General features: G+C 43.6%; 4 protein-coding genes across 9 annotated transcripts in view; 3 read left to right on the forward strand and 1 right to left on the reverse strand.

Annotated features, from left to right (window-relative positions):
- LOC125721017 (kelch-like protein 10) overlaps positions 1-17,457 on the forward strand; it is a 106,846-nt gene that overhangs the window by 34,325 nt on the left and 55,064 nt on the right. The window lies entirely within an intron of this gene.
- LOC125721025 (odorant receptor 131-2-like) overlaps positions 1-17,457 on the reverse strand; it is a 69,527-nt gene that overhangs the window by 24,722 nt on the left and 27,348 nt on the right. The window lies entirely within an intron of this gene.
- The window catches only part of LOC125721023 (odorant receptor 131-2-like), a 74,130-nt gene that overhangs the window by 18,277 nt on the left and 38,396 nt on the right, over positions 1-17,457 (forward strand). Inside the window, exon 2 of one of the 3 annotated variants that reach the window (XM_048996948.1) lies at positions 8,396-9,404. The exons of 1 other annotated variant lie outside the window; for it this stretch is intronic. In XM_048996948.1, the coding sequence (XP_048852905.1) occupies positions 8,420-9,364 (945 nt within the window). In that variant the 5' untranslated portion in view covers positions 8,396-8,419 and the 3' untranslated portion in view covers positions 9,365-9,404. Of the gene's footprint in view, positions 1-8,395; positions 9,405-16,979; positions 17,008-17,457 lie in introns of those variants that run through there. One more of the 3 variants, XM_048996944.1, reaches the window with a different exon arrangement.
- Positions 1-17,457, forward strand: part of LOC125721022 (odorant receptor 131-2-like) — a 69,112-nt gene that overhangs the window by 9,720 nt on the left and 41,935 nt on the right. The window contains exon 1 of one of the 4 annotated variants that reach the window (XM_048996940.1): positions 3,524-3,553. The exons of 2 other annotated variants lie outside the window; for them this stretch is intronic. The gene's annotated coding sequence lies outside the window, so the exon portion shown is untranslated. Of the gene's footprint in view, positions 1-3,523; positions 3,554-8,229; positions 8,260-17,457 lie in introns of those variants that run through there. One more of the 4 variants, XM_048996941.1, reaches the window with a different exon arrangement.

The following is a 17,457-nucleotide window of genomic DNA, read 5'->3' on the forward strand; positions in this document are numbered from 1 at the left end:
TTTTAAAGAGATTTATATGAATTTATCATTATAAAATTATAGTTCCAGTGCTGTGGGGAGTAGGCAAGGCAAAATCTCTCAGGGCCGGGGGGGGTGGGTGGGAAAGGTCTCTGATCGTGATTAACTTTGCCAGGTCTTTATTCCCTATGTTTCTGCTTGAGTGTGTTTGTCTTCTTCCCGGGTCTTTAGATCCAGTAATTAATCATCCATCCATTCATTTTCCAAACCGCTTACCCTACTGGGTCATGGGGGGTCCGGAGCCTATCCCGGAAGCAATGGGCACGAGGCAGGGGCCAGCCCATCGCAGGGCTCACTCACACACCATTCATTCAGACATACACACCGATGGGGAATTTAGCAAGTCCAATTAGCCTCAGCATGTCTTTGGACTGTGGGGGGAAACCGGAGTACCCGGAGGAAACCCCACGACGACATGGGGAGAACATGCAAACTCCACACACATGTGACCCAGGCGGAGACTTGAACCCGGGTCCCAGAGGTGTGAGGCAACAGTGCTAACCACTGCACCACTATGCCGCCCCGTAATTAATCACTACATCATTTTTTCCCTACAAAAACAGCACAGCCCTGTACCATGTCTTTGCCTTATTTTCCAAATCTAATGCACCTTTCCTGTTGTCTGCACCTGTGTAACTTCTTGTGTTTACTTGCTTGCTGTTGTGCTTAAATAAGTGCATTTTCAATAGACAATAAAATAATAACAAACACAATGCTGGTGTCTGAGATATCTGGGTCTCATTTCCCTAACTTTTATTCACGTTTGCTAAGACAGTATTTAGTGGTAATACAAACACTTTTTTCCAATAATACAAAATGCTGAACCACGAAACATACTGTAAGTACCGGCAGGGGGAGGGGAGGGGGCTCCCAGGCTAATTAGCGAGTGTTGTGTTATCGATTGGCATATTATCCTCCTGCCAGTGAAGCAAGTGGCTGGTTGGCACTTCCAGTCACATGCCTCTCTTTCCAGTCAGTGCTGTGTTTTTCCAGCTAGTCTAAGCTGTATCCAGTTCACAATAACTCCACCCCCTCAGCGAACTGTAATTGGAGAACAGGAATCACTGTTGGAAGTTTCTCTGCTATATCAAATCATGTTTACTTGCCTCAGTTTGCGTTAAGACATCAGTGCTGCACAAACAAACAAATCAATTAAGTAGAATCGGGTATAGCAGTGAATGAGACGCCAAATGATGTTCCAAGCAGCCATACTTCTAATATGTTTGTTGTTTTGATTATAAACGATAATAAATATATCATTAAGTAATAGTCATAGGGCCAACACAGCTTATAGCACCAAGGTTGGCTCCTGTATCACTTCTCTATTTCCGTGGAGTTTGCACATCCTCTCTGAGTGGGGGGGTCTCTCAAACAGTCCAAAAAGTGGTTAGTTGAATTTGTGTCTTTATGTTGCCCAATGTGTGTATGACTCTGTGTGTGTTGTGACCTGTAATGGACTGTCTTTCTGTCCAGGGTGATCCCCTGCCGTGCCCCCCAGGACCCTGTACTGACTTAGCGGTTGGAAGATACACAGATTACCACAAGACAATTATTAGTATCAAACATGCCTCTGATTAACAGCAGAATTTCCCTGCTGAGCTGTCGAGTGCGTGATGATTACAGAAGCTAAACATGCTCCCTGCTCTAGGGAAGGACCTCCATCATGTGGGAGCCTGAGCTGGTCCTGCCTCCACACCTCTCCCCTGTGCTGCCATTAACACTCATCAATTATTAATGTCAGTCCTGTGATGGACGGCTTGTTTGTTCTGCTGCTGAGCAAACAGGGCTTCCCTGTGGAGATGAGCTACCTTGTGACAGTGCGGGACCCCACAGATCTCAGCCTGGGCCTAGTCAGTGCTGAGGCCTTCTGAACAACAGGCCGGATTGCAGCCTTAGTCTGACCTAATCAAAACATCACATACACTCCAATACCTACATATGCAATGCTATAGCCTGTTAACCAATTAAACAATGACCAGAGTAGCTAAACCTTAATTAAACTGCAGTTTCCTAAAAGGACACTGCTACATAACCCCAGACAGAAAAAAATATAAATAAAACCATTGTTATTATTTTTACGATCATTAGGCTTGAGTGGGATTAACTTTGTTGCTCTGCAGTGACCTCTAGTGTCAGCTGGGCTCCTACCAGAAGGTGAGTGGAGTTAAGCGGATTAGCTGTGCAAAGTTACATGATGAATCCTGCAGCATGTAAAGGGAAAGGAAGCGGATGGTTGACAGTGCTCACAATAGCGGACAAGTGGACCTCAGCTTCCACAATATTTTATTGAGACATAAACAGGAAAATGTATGAGTAGACCTGTGTGAAACATTTGTCTTATAGGCTCGTTGTGTCTGTATGGAGGCACAAAGGTTAATGAATCAAAAATGTCCACAGAGAGGCTGGTCTCAGGCCTTTACCATTTCTGGTATGGAGCAGGACTGAAAACGTAATCACAATTTTGTTACAATATACAGTAGAAGCTTGGAACTGGAACGGCTCTTATCTCGACCAACTCGGACGTCAAGCGAGTCTCTCAGATTTCTTCCGATTTGCACCTCGACTGAAATCTTGGAACTTGTCTGTTGCAGCTTGACCAGAAACTCGGAACAAGACAAAACAAAACAGTCATGCTAAAATTTGTACGGATGGAGACGCGTCTCCCCTTCCAAGCAATAATCCCTCCTTTTCTCTTCCTCTCCACCTGCCACCTGCAGTACGCCAATCAGCTCACCTCAACAGAGCTGACGTGCTCATAAATTGTCACTTATTTCATGATTATTGCTTTCCTATGTGCGTTTCATGTGTATTTGCTTTGGTAATGATTTTATCATTGATTAGGTAGGTAGTTAGGTTTAAATAGGCAATCATTTGGGTCTGGAACAGAATAAATCCATTTACATTATTTGTTATGGGGAAATTCGACTTGGATCTCAATCAAATCACAACTCAACCAACCATCCAGAACAAATTAAGTTCATATTCCAAGGTACCACTGCGCTGTATCACAGATGGCAGTGGAACGTTTGCATAGAATTAATAAGGTAGAGTCAGTAACAGTAACGATAGAGTGACTCAAAGGTGAGGACTGCATCTAAAAAATAAAAGAAACAAAAAACAAACATGATGTAACACATGCAATATTCCCTTACAATCACTGAATAATTCCCTATATTGCTTCATCTTTCTTTTTAGTAAATAACAATGACAGTGAATGTGAGAAATCGTCTTCTTTAAACTGCAGATAATAAAATACAAAAAAAAGATATAAGATATATAAAGACATACAGATATAAGACAAAAAAAGAGAGTTTCTCCTATATAAAACCCTTCATCCTTACTTGAAATGGCTTTTTAATCTACTAATAGTAACATTCCCAACAGAGATATGCATGCCCATCACACCTCACCCCAGGGGCCTACTATGCTGGACACACCTACAGAGTGCATGTGATGTCATGTGTCATTGGATTCTTTATAAACTAGAGCACATGCTACTCCAGAAGTGTTTGAGTCAAGTACTCAACAGAGGCAGGTAAAGAAACAAATATATCTTTTATTGTGTCTCTCTTTCATTTCATTTAAATAGGGGCCTTCTTGGGAGAAATATATGTTGGTTTTGCTTACTGACAACAATTTGTGTTTTAATGTACATTTAATGTACATTTCAGCTCTTTTCATTTCAGAGTTAACCAATGCTGACCAGAATGGTTCCTCTCTGGAGCTCAGCTTCCTGTACTACCAGTCCATAACAGGGACAATAGACTTCATGACAACAATAAAATCATTTCTCGTGCTGTCCACTGCCCTATTCTTCATCTCCCTGAACCTCATCATGTTCGTTGCCATGTGGAGTAAACCCAGCTTCCGTGAGACTTCCCGCTATCTTCTATTCAGCCAAATGCTCCTCAGTGACTCCATCCATCTGGGATTCACCACATTGCTCTACTCGTGTAGCATGGCTAACATCAACCTCATCAAGGTCCTCTGCTCCACGATCGTCCTTGTAAGCGGGACAACTTTCCGCATCTCCCCCCTGACGTTGGCTGTCATGTGTCTGGAACGCTATGTGGCCATTTGTTTCCCACTCCGACACACTGACATCGCCACCCCCGGGAGAACCAATGTTGCCATTGCAGTGGTCTGGTTCCTAGGCTCTGTGAACTATGTAATTAATATGATATTTTTGGCAGCCACAGATGCCTATTTCCTAACCAAAACTATTTACTGCTCACAGGAGCGCCTCTTTCTGGCCAAGTGGCAGTTTGATGTGTTCCAGAGCTTCAACGGTGTCTTTTTTGTTGCCGTGGGGATCACCGTCACCAGCACCTACACAGGCATCATGATGGCAGCCCGGTCCGTCAAGGCCAAAAAGGCCAGCAGGACAGTTCTCCTTCACCTGGTCCAGTTGGTCCTCTGCCTCTCCTCCTTAGTGTACAGCAGCATCGAGAGAGCCCTGTCTACAATCAGCTCAGCCCTCTTTATCCACCTGCGCTACCTGACGTTCTTTCTCCTCGTCCTCCTGCCCCGCTGCCTGAGCCCCCTCATCTATGGACTGAGGGACGAAGGAGTTCGCCCCCTCTTCCTCTGCTACCTCCGCTGCAGACGCTGGAGGATCAAACCAAGCACAAAACATTAACATAGTATATCAAGATATTTCAAAATGTAAGGAAAAAGTCATAAAGACATTTTAAAGAGATTTATATGAATTTATCATTATAAAATTATAGTTCCAGTGCTGTGGGGAGTAGGCAAGGCGAAATCTCTCAGGGCCGGGGGGGGTGGGTGGGAAAGGTCTCTGATCGTGATTAACTTTGCCAGGTCTTTATTCCCTATGTTTCTGCTTGAGTGTGTTTGTCTTCTTCCCGGGTCTTTAGATCCAGTAATTAATCATCCATCCATTCATTTTCCAAACCGCTTACCCTACTGGGTCATGGGGGGTCCGGAGCCTATCCCGGAAGCAATGGGCACGAGGCAGGGGCCAGCCCATCGCAGGGCTCACTCACACACCATTCATTCAGACATACACACCGATGGGGAATTTAGCAAGTCCAATTAGCCTCAGCATGTCTTTGGACTGTGGGGGGAAACCGGAGTACCCGGAGGAAACCCCACGACGACATGGGGAGAACATGCAAACTCCACACACATGTGACCCAGGCGGAGACTTGAACCCGGGTCCCAGAGGTGTGAGGCAACAGTGCTAACCACTGCACCACTATGCCGCCCCGTAATTAATCACTACATCATTTTTTCCCTACAAAAACAGCACAGCCCTGTACCATGTCTTTGCCTTATTTTCCAAATCTAATGCACCTTTCCTGTTGTCTGCACCTGTGTAACTTCTTGTGTTTACTTGCTTGCTGTTGTGCTTAAATAAGTGCATTTTCAATAGACAATAAAATAATAACAAACACAATGCTGGTGTCTGAGATATCTGGGTCTCATTTCCCTAACTTTTATTCACGTTTGCTAAGACAGTATTTAGTGGTAATACAAACACTTTTTTCCAATAATACAAAATGCTGAACCACGAAACATACTGTAAGTACCGGCAGGGGGAGGGGAGGGGGCTCCCAGGCTAATTAGCGAGTGTTGTGTTATCGATTGGCATATTATCCTCCTGCCAGTGAAGCAAGTGGCTGGTTGGCACTTCCAGTCACATGCCTCTCTTTCCAGTCAGTGCTGTGTTTTTCCAGCTAGTCTAAGCTGTATCCAGTTCACAATAACTCCACCCCCTCAGCGAACTGTAATTGGAGAACAGGAATCACTGTTGGAAGTTTCTCTGCTATATCAAATCATGTTTACTTGCCTCAGTTTGCGTTAAGACATCAGTGCTGCACAAACAAACAAATCAATTAAGTAGAATCGGGTATAGCAGTGAATGAGACGCCAAATGATGTTCCAAGCAGCCATACTTCTAATATGTTTGTTGTTTTGATTATAAACGATAATAAATATATCATTAAGTAATAGTCATAGGGCCAGCACAGCTTATAGCACCAAGGTTGGCTCCTGTATCACTTCTCTATTTCCGTGGAGTTTGCACATCCTCTCTGAGTGGGGGGGTCTCTCAAACAGTCCAAAAAGTGGTTAGTTGAATTTGTGTCTTTATGTTGCCCAATGTGTGTATGACTCTGTGTGTGTTGTGACCTGTAATGGACTGTCTTTCTGTCCAGGGTGATCCCCTGCCATGCCCCCAAGGACCCTCTACTGACTTAGCGGTTGGAAGATACACAGATTACCACAAGACAATTATTAGTATCAAACATGCCTCTGATTAACAGCAGAATTTCCCTGCTGAGCTGTCGAGTGCGTGATGATTACAGAGGCTAAACATGCTCCCTGCTCTGGGGAAGGACCTCCATCATGTGGGAGCCTGAGCTGGTCCTGCCTCCACACCTCTCCCCTGTGCTGCCATTAACACTCATCAATTATTAATGTCAGTCCTGTGATAGACGGCTTGTTTGTTCTGCTGCTGAGCAAACAGGGCTTCCCTGTGGAGATGAGCTGCCTTGTGACAGTGCAGCACCCCACAGCTCTCTGCCTGGGCCTAGTCAGTGCTGAGGCCTTCTGAACAACAGGCCTGATTGCAGCCTTAGTCTGACCTAATCAAAAAATCACATACACTCCAATACCTACATATGCAATGCTATAGCCTGTTAACCAATTAAACAATGACCAGAGTAGCTAAACCTTAATTAAACTGCAGTTTCCTAAAAGGACACTGCTACATAACCCCAGACAGAAAAAAATATAAACAAAACCATTGTTATTATTTTTACGATCATTAGGCTTGAGTGGGATTAACTTTGTTGCTCTGCAGTGACCTCTAGTGTCAGCTGGGCTCCTACCAGAAGGTGAGTGGAGTTAAGCGGATTAGCTGTGCAAAGTTACATGATGAATCCTGCAGCATGTAAAGGGAAAGGAAGCGGATGGTTGACAGTGCTCACAATAGCGGACAAGTGGACCTCAGCTTCCACAATATTTTATTGAGACATAAACAGGAAAATGTATAAGTAGACCTGTGTGAAACATTTGTCTTATAGGCTCGTTGTGTCTGTATGGAGGCACAAAGGTTAATGAATCAAAAATGTCCACAGAGAGGCTGGTCTCAGGCCTTTACCATTTCTGGTATGGAGCAGGACTGAAAACGTAATCACAATTTTGTTACAATATACAGTAGAAGCTTGGAACTGGAACGGCTCTTATCTCGACCAACTCGGACGTCAAGCAGGTCTTTCAGATTTCTTCCGATTTGCACCTCGACTGAAATCTTGGAACTTGTCTGTTGCAGCTTGACCAGAAACTCGGAACAAGACAAAACAAAACAGTCATGCTAAAATTTGTACGGATGGAGACGCGTCTCCCCTTCCAAGCAATAATCCCTCCTTTTCTCTTCCTCTCCACCTGCCACCTGCAGTACGCCAATCAGCTCACCTCAACAGAGCTGACGTGCTCATAAATTGTCACTTATTTCATGATTATTGCTTTCCTATGTGCGTTTCATGTGTATTTGCTTTGGTAATGATTTTATCATTGATTAGGTAGGTAGTTAGGTTTAAATAGGCAATCATTTGGGTCTGGAACAGAATAAATCCATCTACATTATTTGTTATGGGGAAATTCGACTTGGATCTCAATCAAATCACAACTCAACCAACCATCCAGAACAAATTAAGTTCATATTCCAAGGTACCACTGCGCTGTATCACAGATGGCAGTGGAACGTTTGCATAGAATTAATAAGGTAGAGTCAGTAACAGTAACGATAGAGTGACTCAAAGGTGAGGACTGCATCAAAAAAATAAAAGAAACAAAAAACAAACATGATGTAACACATGCAATATTCCCTTACAATCACTGAATAATTCCCTATATTGCTTCATCTTTCTTTTTAGTAAATAACAATGACAGTGAATGTGAGAAATCGTCTTCTTTAAACTGCAGATAATAAAATACAAAAAAAAGATATAAGATATATAAAGACATACAGATATAAGACAAAAAAAGAGAGTTTCTCCTATATAAAACCCTTCATCCTTACTTGAAATGGCTTTTTAATCTACTAATAGTAACATTCCCAACAGAGATATGCATGCCCATCACACCTCACCCCAGGGGCCTACTATGCTGGACACACCTACAGAGTGCATGTGATGTCATGTGTCATTGGATTCTTTATAAACTAGAGCACATGCTACTCCAGAAGTGTTTGAGTCAAGTACTCAACAGAGGCAGGTAAAGAAACAAATATATCTTTTATTGTGTCTCTCTTTCATTTCATTTAAATAGGGGCCTTCTTGGGAGAAATATATGTTGGTTTTGCTTACTGACAACAATTTGTGTTTTAATGTACATTTAATGTACATTTCAGCTCTTTTCGTTTCAGAGTTGACCAATGGCTGGCCAGAATGGTTCCTCTCTGGAGCTCAACTTCCTGTACTACCAGTCCATGACAGGGACAATAGACTTCATGACAACAATAAAATCATTTCTCGTGCTGTCCACTGCCCTATTCTTCATCTCCCTGAACCTCATCATGTTCGTTGCCATGTGGAGTAAACCCAGCTTCCGTGAGACTTCCCGCTATCTTCTATTCAGCCAAATGCTCCTCAGTGACTCCATCCATTTGGGATTCACCACATTGCTCTACTCATGTAGCATGGCTAACATCAACCTCATCAAGGTGCTCTGCTCCATGATCGTCCTTGTAAGCGGGACAACTTTCCGCATCTCCCCCCTGACGTTGGCTGTCATGTGTCTGGAACGCTATGTGGCCATTTGTTTCCCACTCCGACACACTGACATCGCCACCCCCAGGAGAACCAATATTGCCATTGCAGTGGTCTGGTTCCTAGGCTCTGTGAACTATGTAATTAATATAATATTTTTGGCAGCCACAGATACCTATTTCCTAACCAAAACTATTTACTGCACACAGGAGCGCCTCTTTCTGGCCAAATGGCAGTTTGATGTGTTCCAGAGCTTTAACGGTGTCTTTTTTGTTACCGTGGGGATTACCGTCATCAGCACCTACACAGGCATCATGATGGCAGCCCAGTCAATCAAGGCCAAAAAGGCCAGCAGGACGGTTCTCCTTCACCTGGTCCAGTTGGGCCTCTGCCTCTCCTCCTTCCTGTTCAGCAGCATCGAGAGAGCCCTGTCTACAATCAGCTCAGCCCTCTTTATCCACCTGCGCTACCTGAACTTCTTTCTCCTCGTCCTCCTACCCCGCTGCCTGAGCCCCCTCATCTATGGACTGAGGGACGAAGGAGTTCGTCCCCTCTTCCTCTGTTACCTCCGCTGCAGTCGCTGGAGGATCAAACCAAGCACAAAACATTAACATAGTATATCAAGATATTTCAAAATGTAAGGAAAAAGTCATAAAGACATTTTAAAGAGATTTATATGAATTTATCATTATAAAATTATAGTTCCAGTGCTGTGGGGAGTAGGCAAGGCGAAATCTCTCAGGGCGGGGGGCAGAGTAGTGGGATAGGTCTCTGATCGTGATTAACTTTGCCAGGTCTTTGTTTGCTGTGTTTCTCCTTGAGTGTGTTTGTTTTCTTCTTCCCATGTCTTTAGATCCAGTAATTAATCACTACGTAATTTTTTCCCTACAAAAACAGCACAGCCCTGTACCATGTCTTTGCCTTATTTTCCAAATCTAATGCACCTTTCCTGTTGTCTGTATCTGTGTAATTGTTTGTGTTTACTTGCTTGCTGTCGTGCTTGATTATGTGCATTTTGAAGGCAAAAAAAATAACAACAAACAATACGCTAATGTCTGAATTGTCAGGGTCTCATTTCCCCAACTGTAACTGGTGTTTGCTAAAACAGTATTTAGTGGCAATAGAAACTCTTTCTTCCAATAATACGAAATGCTGAACCACAAAACATACTGTAACTACCGGCAGGGGGAGGGGGCTCCCAGGTTAGTTAGCCAATGTTGTTTTATCGATTGGTATATTATGTACTAGCTGTGTCTTTCCATATATAAGAATATAAGAAATTTACAAATGAGAGGAGGCCATTCAGCCCATCAAGCTCGTTTGGGGAGAACTTAGCTAATAGCTCAGAGTTGTTAAAATCTTATCTAGCTCTGATTTAAAGGAACCCAGGGTTTTAGCTTGCATTACACTAGCAGGAAGACTATTCCATACTCTTCATTAACTACTTCATTAACTACATGCTGTGTAAGGAAGTGCTTCCTCAAATTCGTTTTAAAATGTTCTCCCGCTAATTTCCACTTATGGCCAGGAGTTCTAGCATTTCAACTGATATTGAAATAGCTATTTGACTGAATAGCATCCAGACCTGTTAGAATCTTATATACCTGGATCATATCCCCCCTTAGTCTCCTTTGCTCGAGGCTAAACAGATTCAGCTCAGCTAACCTCTCCTCATAAAACATTCCTCTAAGACCACCTACCTTGCGCCCACCCCACCCCACAACCCTGTCCTCACTTAGCAGTTGGAAGATAGATGGATTATCACAAGACGATTACTAATACCAATTATTAACATGCCTCCGATTGACAACAGAATTTCCCTGCTGAGCTGTCGAGTGCGTGATGATTACAGAGGCTGAACGTGCTCCCTGCTCTGGGGAAGGACCTCCATCATGTGGGAGCCTGAGCTGGTCCTGCCTCCACACCTCTCTCCTGTGCTGCCATTAACACTCATCAATTATTAATGTCAGTCCTGTGATGGACGGCTTGTTTGTTCTGCTGCTGAGCAAACAGGGCTTCCCTGTGGAGATGAGCTACCTTGTGACAGTGCCGGACCCCACAGATCTCAGCCTGGGCCTAGTCAGTGCTGAGGCCTTCTGACCAACAGGCCTGATTGCACCCTTAGTCTGACCTAAGCAAAACATCACATACACTCCAATACCTACATATGCAATGCTGCAGCTTGTTGGACAGTTAAACAGTGACCAGAATAATTAAACATTCAGTCCATTTACAGTTGCTGTGATTTTGTAATAAGTTAATCTGTGTTTTATGAATATTAAACTGCAGTTTACTAAAAGTACACTGCTTCATAAGCACAGACAGAAACAAGACACACAAAATCACTGTAATTATTTTTAAAATCATTAAGCTTGACCGGGTTTAACCTTGTTGTTCTGTAGTGACCTCCAGTGTCAGCTGGATTCCTACAGGGAGGTGAGTGAATTTTAGCACATTACCTGTGTAAAGTTACATGATGAATACTGCAGGGAAACGATGGCCGACAGTGCTCACAACAGAGGACAAGTGGACCTCAGCTTCTTGCAATATTTACTGAGAGATAAATAGAAAAATATATAAATAGAACTACACACAACACACTTCTAAACTACACACCTGTATGGTGACACATAGGTTAATCAATAAAAATAGTCCAGCTGTGGGTGACCTCTGGCGTTTAACATTTCTGATACAGAGCCAGAGTGAATATTTCATCACAAAAGCCACCAGCACAGGAATCACAGGGGCCTGAGCAGACTAGAAACAAGGGTAGATAACATGACTACAGAACATGACAACAAGACTAGATCAAGTAAGGCTAACTAAGAACAAAGGCACAAGTAAAAAAACAATTATCACAACATACAACATTTTTCCCATGTTGACCATCTACTTTGGAATTTAGGTTCCAACTTTTTCAAATAATACAGGTATATTACTTTATTAACTTGTACTTGCAGAGTGAACTGAACGTTACGTAATGCATATGTGTACCACAATAGCACCAGTCAACACTGGTCATTGTCCTACATTACTGCACACTAACCACCTTTGCAGCGACCACAGTGAATGTGAGATACCTAATGATCTTTTTCATTGAACTACAGCTTGAATGAGCTAAATAGAATCCCTACTCATTGCTTGAAATGGCTTCATAATAAATTAATAGTTACTCTTCAGGCAGAGATATGCATGCCCATCCTGTTTCACCCAAGAGGCCAATTATGCTGGACACACCTACAGAGTCCATGTGATGTCATGTGTCGTTTGATTTGTTATAAACTAGAGCACATGCCACTCTAGACGTGTTTGAGGCAAATGCTTAACAGAGGCAGGTAAAAAAACATCGCATATATTTTTCATTGTGTTTGTTTTTCATTTCAGTTAAATAGAGGTCCTTCTTTTCTTCTGAGAAAGATATGTAGGTGTTTCTAACTGTGAATGACAATTTGTGTTTTAATGTATATTTCTGCTCTTTTCATTTCAGAGTTAACCAATGGCTGACCAGAATGGTTCCTCTCTGGAGCTCAGCTTCCTGTACTACCAGTCCATAACAGGGACAATAGACTTCATGACAACAATAAAATCATTTCTCGTGCTGTCCACTGCCCTATTCTTCATCTCCCTGAACCTCATCATGTTCGTTGCCATGTGGAGTAAACCCAGCTTCCGTGAGACTTCCCGCTATATTCTATTCAGCCAAATGCTCCTCAGTGACTCCATCCATCTGGGATTCACCACATTGCTCTACTCGTGTAGCATGGCTAACATCAACCTCATCAAGGTCCTCTGCTCCACGATCGTCCTTGTAAGCGGGACAACTTTCCGCATCTCCCCCCTGACGTTGGCTGTCATGTGTCTGGAACGCTATGTGGCCATTTGTTTCCCACTCCGACACACTGACATCGCCACCCCCGGGAGAACCAATGTTGCCATTGCAGTGGTCTGGTTCCTAGGCTCTGTGAACTATGTAATTAATATGATATTTTTGGCAGCCACAGATGCCTATTTCCTAACCAAAACTATTTACTGCTCACAGGAGCGCCTCTTTCTGGCCAAGTGGCAGTTTGATGTGTTCCAGAGCTTCAACGGTGTCTTTTTTGTTGCCGTGGGGATCACCGTCACCAGCACCTACACAGGCATCATGATGGCAGCCCGGTCCGTCAAGGCCAAAAAGGCCAGCAGGACAGTTCTCCTTCACCTGGTCCAGTTGGTCCTCTGCCTCTCCTCCTTAGTGTACAGCAGCATCGAGAGAGCCCTGTCTACAATCAGCTCAGCCCTCTTTATCCACCTGCGCTACCTGACGTTCTTTCTCCTCGTCCTCCTGCCCCGCTGCCTGAGCCCCCTCATCTATGGACTGAGGGACGAAGGAGTTCGCCCCCTCTTCCTCTGCTACCTCCGCTGCAGACGCTGGAGGATCAAACCAAGCACAAAACATTAACATAGTATATCAAGATATTTCAAAATGTAAGGAAAAAGTCATAAAGACATTTTAAAGAGATTTATATGAATTTATCATTATAAAATTATAGTTCCAGTGCTGTGGGGAGTAGGCAAGGCGAAATCTCTCAGGGCCGGGGGGGGTGGGTGGGAAAGGTCTCTGATCGTGATTAACTTTGCCAGGTCTTTATTCCCTATGTTTCTGCTTGAGTGTGTTTGTCTTCTTCCCGGGTCTTTAGATCCAGTAATTAATCATCCATCCATTCATTTTCCAAACCGCTTACCCTACTGGGTCATGGGGGGTCCGGAGCCTATCCCGGAAGCAATGGGCACGAGGCAGGGGCCAGCCCATCGCAGGGCTCACTCACACACCATTCATTCAGACATACACACCGATGGGGAATTTAGCAAGTCCAATTAGCCTCAGCATGTCTTTGGACTGTGGGGGGAAACCGGAGTACCCGGAGGAAACCCCACGACGACATGGGGAGAACATGCAAACTCCACACACATGTGACCCAGGCGGAGACTTGAACCCGGGTCCCAGAGGTGTGAGGCAACAGTGCTAACCACTGCACCACTATGCCGCCCCGTAATTAATCACTACATCATTTTTTCCCTACAAAAACAGCACAGCCCTGTACCATGTCTTTGCCTTATTTTCCAAATCTAATGCACCTTTCCTGTTGTCTGCACCTGTGTAACTTCTTGTGTTTACTTGCTTGCTGTTGTGCTTAAATAAGTGCATTTTCAATAGACAATAAAATAATAACAAACACAATGCTGGTGTCTGAGATATCTGGGTCTCATTTCCCTAACTTTTATTCACGTTTGCTAAGACAGTATTTAGTGGTAATACAAACACTTTTTTCCAATAATACAAAATGCTGAACCACGAAACATACTGTAAGTACCGGCAGGGGGAGGGGAGGGGGCTCCCAGGCTAATTAGCGAGTGTTGTGTTATCGATTGGCATATTATCCTCCTGCCAGTGAAGCAAGTGGCTGGTTGGCACTTCCAGTCACATGCCTCTCTTTCCAGTCAGTGCTGTGTTTTTCCAGCTAGTCTAAGCTGTATCCAGTTCACAATAACTCCACCCCCTCAGCGAACTGTAATTGGAGAACAGGAATCACTGTTGGAAGTTTCTCTGCTATATCAAATCATGTTTACTTGCCTCAGTTTGCGTTAAGACATCAGTGCTGCACAAACAAACAAATCAATTAAGTAGAATCGGGTATAGCAGTGAATGAGACGCCAAATGATGTTCCAAGCAGCCATACTTCTAATATGTTTGTTGTTTTGATTATAAACGATAATAAATATATCATTAAGTAATAGTCATAGGGCCAACACAGCTTATAGCACCAAGGTTGGCTCCTGTATCACTTCTCTATTTCCGTGGAGTTTGCACATCCTCTCTGAGTGGGGGGGTCTCTCAAACAGTCCAAAAAGTGGTTAGTTGAATTTGTGTCTTTATGTTGCCCAATGTGTGTATGACTCTGTGTGTGTTGTGACCTGTAATGGACTGTCTTTCTGTCCAGGGTGATCCCCTGCCGTGCCCCCCAGGACCCTGTACTGACTTAGCGGTTGGAAGATACACAGATTACCACAAGACAATTATTAGTATCAAACATGCCTCTGATTAACAGCAGAATTTCCCTGCTGAGCTGTCGAGTGCGTGATGATTACAGAAGCTAAACATGCTCCCTGCTCTAGGGAAGGACCTCCATCATGTGGGAGCCTGAGCTGGTCCTGCCTCCACACCTCTCCCCTGTGCTGCCATTAACACTCATCAATTATTAATGTCAGTCCTGTGATGGACGGCTTGTTTGTTCTGCTGCTGAGCAAACAGGGCTTCCCTGTGGAGATGAGCTACCTTGTGACAGTGCGGGACCCCACAGATCTCAGCCTGGGTCTAGTCAGTGCTGAGGCCTTCTGAACAACAGGCCGGATTGCAGCCTTAGTCTGACCTAATCAAAACATCACATACACTCCAATACCTACATATGCAATGCTATAGCCTGTTAACCAATTAAACAATGACCAGAGTAGCTAAACCTTAATTAAACTGCAGTTTCCTAAAAGGACACTGCTACATAACCCCAGACAGAAAAAAATATAAATAAAACCATTGTTATTATTTTTACGATCATTAGGCTTGAGTGGGATTAACTTTGTTGCTCTGCAGTGACCTCTAGTGTCAGCTGGGCTCCTACCAGAAGGTGAGTGGAGTTAAGCGGATTAGCTGTGCAAAGTTACATGATGAATCCTGCAGCATGTAAAGGGAAAGGAAGCGGATGGTTGACAGTGCTCACAATAGCGGACAAGTGGACCTCAGCTTCCACAATATTTTATTGAGACATAAACAGGAAAATGTATGAGTAGACCTGTGTGAAACATTTGTCTTATAGGCTCGTTGTGTCTGTATGGAGGCACAAAGGTTAATGAATCAAAAATGTCCACAGAGAGGCTGGTCTCAGGCCTTTACCATTTCTGGTATGGAGCAGGACTGAAAACGTAATCACAATTTTGTTACAATATACAGTAGAAGCTTGGAACTGGAACGGCTCTTATCTCGACCAACTCGGACGTCAAGCGAGTCTCTCAGATTTCTTCCGATTTGCACCTCGACTGAAATCTTGGAACTTGTCTGTTGCAGCTTGACCAGAAACTCGGAACAAGACAAAACAAAATAGTCATGCTAAAATTTGTACGGATGGAGACGCGTCTCCCCTTCCAAGCAATAATCCCTCCTTTTCTCTTCCTCTCCAGCTGCCACCTGCAGTACACCATCAGCTCACCTCAACAGAGCTGACATGCTCATAAATTGTCACTTATTTCATGATTATTGCTTTCCTATGTGCATTTTCATGTGTATTAGCTTTATATTGATTGGTAATGATTTTTTCATTGATTAGGTAGGTAGATGGGTTTAAATAGGCAAACAAATTAAGTTCATATTCCAAGGTACCACTGCGCTGTATCACAGATGGCAGTGGAACGTTTGCATAGAATTAATAAGGTAGAGTCAGTAACAGTAACGATAGAGTGACTCAAGGTGAGGACTGCATCAAAAAAATAAAAGAAACAAAAAACAAACATGATGTAACACATGCAATATTCCCTTACAATCACTGAATAATTCCCTATACTGCTTCATCTTTCTTTTTAGTAAATAACAATGACAGTGAATGTGAGAAATCGTCTTCTTTAAACTACAGATAATACAAGACAAAAAAGATATAAGATATATAAAGATATATGTCACGATCGCGGGTCATGCTGAGCGGCGATTGTGTGGGCAGGCGTGCAAGGAGCAGGCGAGACAGGCGAAAGTCAGGGCAAACAACGAGTTTAATCCAGAGATCAGGGACCAGGGAACACCAGACAGGAAAGCACATCACCATGCCACAATGACGGACAAGGGGAACAGGTAAGACCAGGACTTAAATAGGACGTGACTAATCAAAATAAGCAGACACAGATGGAGACGATCAGGGAAGCACACGTGGGTAAGCAGGGGGCGTGGCACACACGAGGAGGGGACGAGCCGGGCATGACAATATACAGATATAACACAAAAAAGGGAGTTTGCCCTATATAAAACCCTTCATCCTTACTTGAAATGGCTTTTTAATCTACTAATAGTAACATTCCCAACAGAGATATGCATGCCCATCACACCTCACCCCAGGGGTCTACTATGCTGGACACACCTACAGAGTGCATGTGATGTCATGTGTCATTGGATTCTTTATAAACTAGAGCACATGCTACTCCAGAAGTGTTTGAGTCAAGTGCTCAACAGAGGCAGGTAAAGAAACAAATATATCTTTTATTGTGTCTCTCTTTCATTTCATTTAAATAGGGGCCCTCTTGGGAGAAATATATGTTGGTTTTGCTGACTGACAACAATTTGTGTTTTAATGTACATTTAATGTACATTTCAGCTCTTTTCATTTCAGAGTTAACCAATGGCTGACCAGAATGGTTCCTCTCTGGAGCTCAACTTCCTGTACTACCAGTCCATGACAGGGACAATAGACTTCATGACAACAATAAAATCATCTCTCGTGCTGTCCACTGCCCTATTCTTCATCTCCCTGAACCTCATCATGTTCGTTGCCATGTGGAGTAAACCCAGCTTCCGTGAGACTTCCCGCTATCTTCTATTCAGCCAAATGCTCCTCAGTGACTCCATCCATCTGGGATTCACCACATTGCTCTACTCGTGTAGCATGGCTAACATCAACCTCATCAAGGT

The sequence above is a fragment of the Brienomyrus brachyistius genome, unplaced genomic scaffold (genome assembly GCF_023856365.1).
Source record: "Brienomyrus brachyistius isolate T26 unplaced genomic scaffold, BBRACH_0.4 scaffold27, whole genome shotgun sequence".
Taxonomy (NCBI): Eukaryota; Metazoa; Chordata; class Actinopteri; order Osteoglossiformes; family Mormyridae; genus Brienomyrus; species Brienomyrus brachyistius.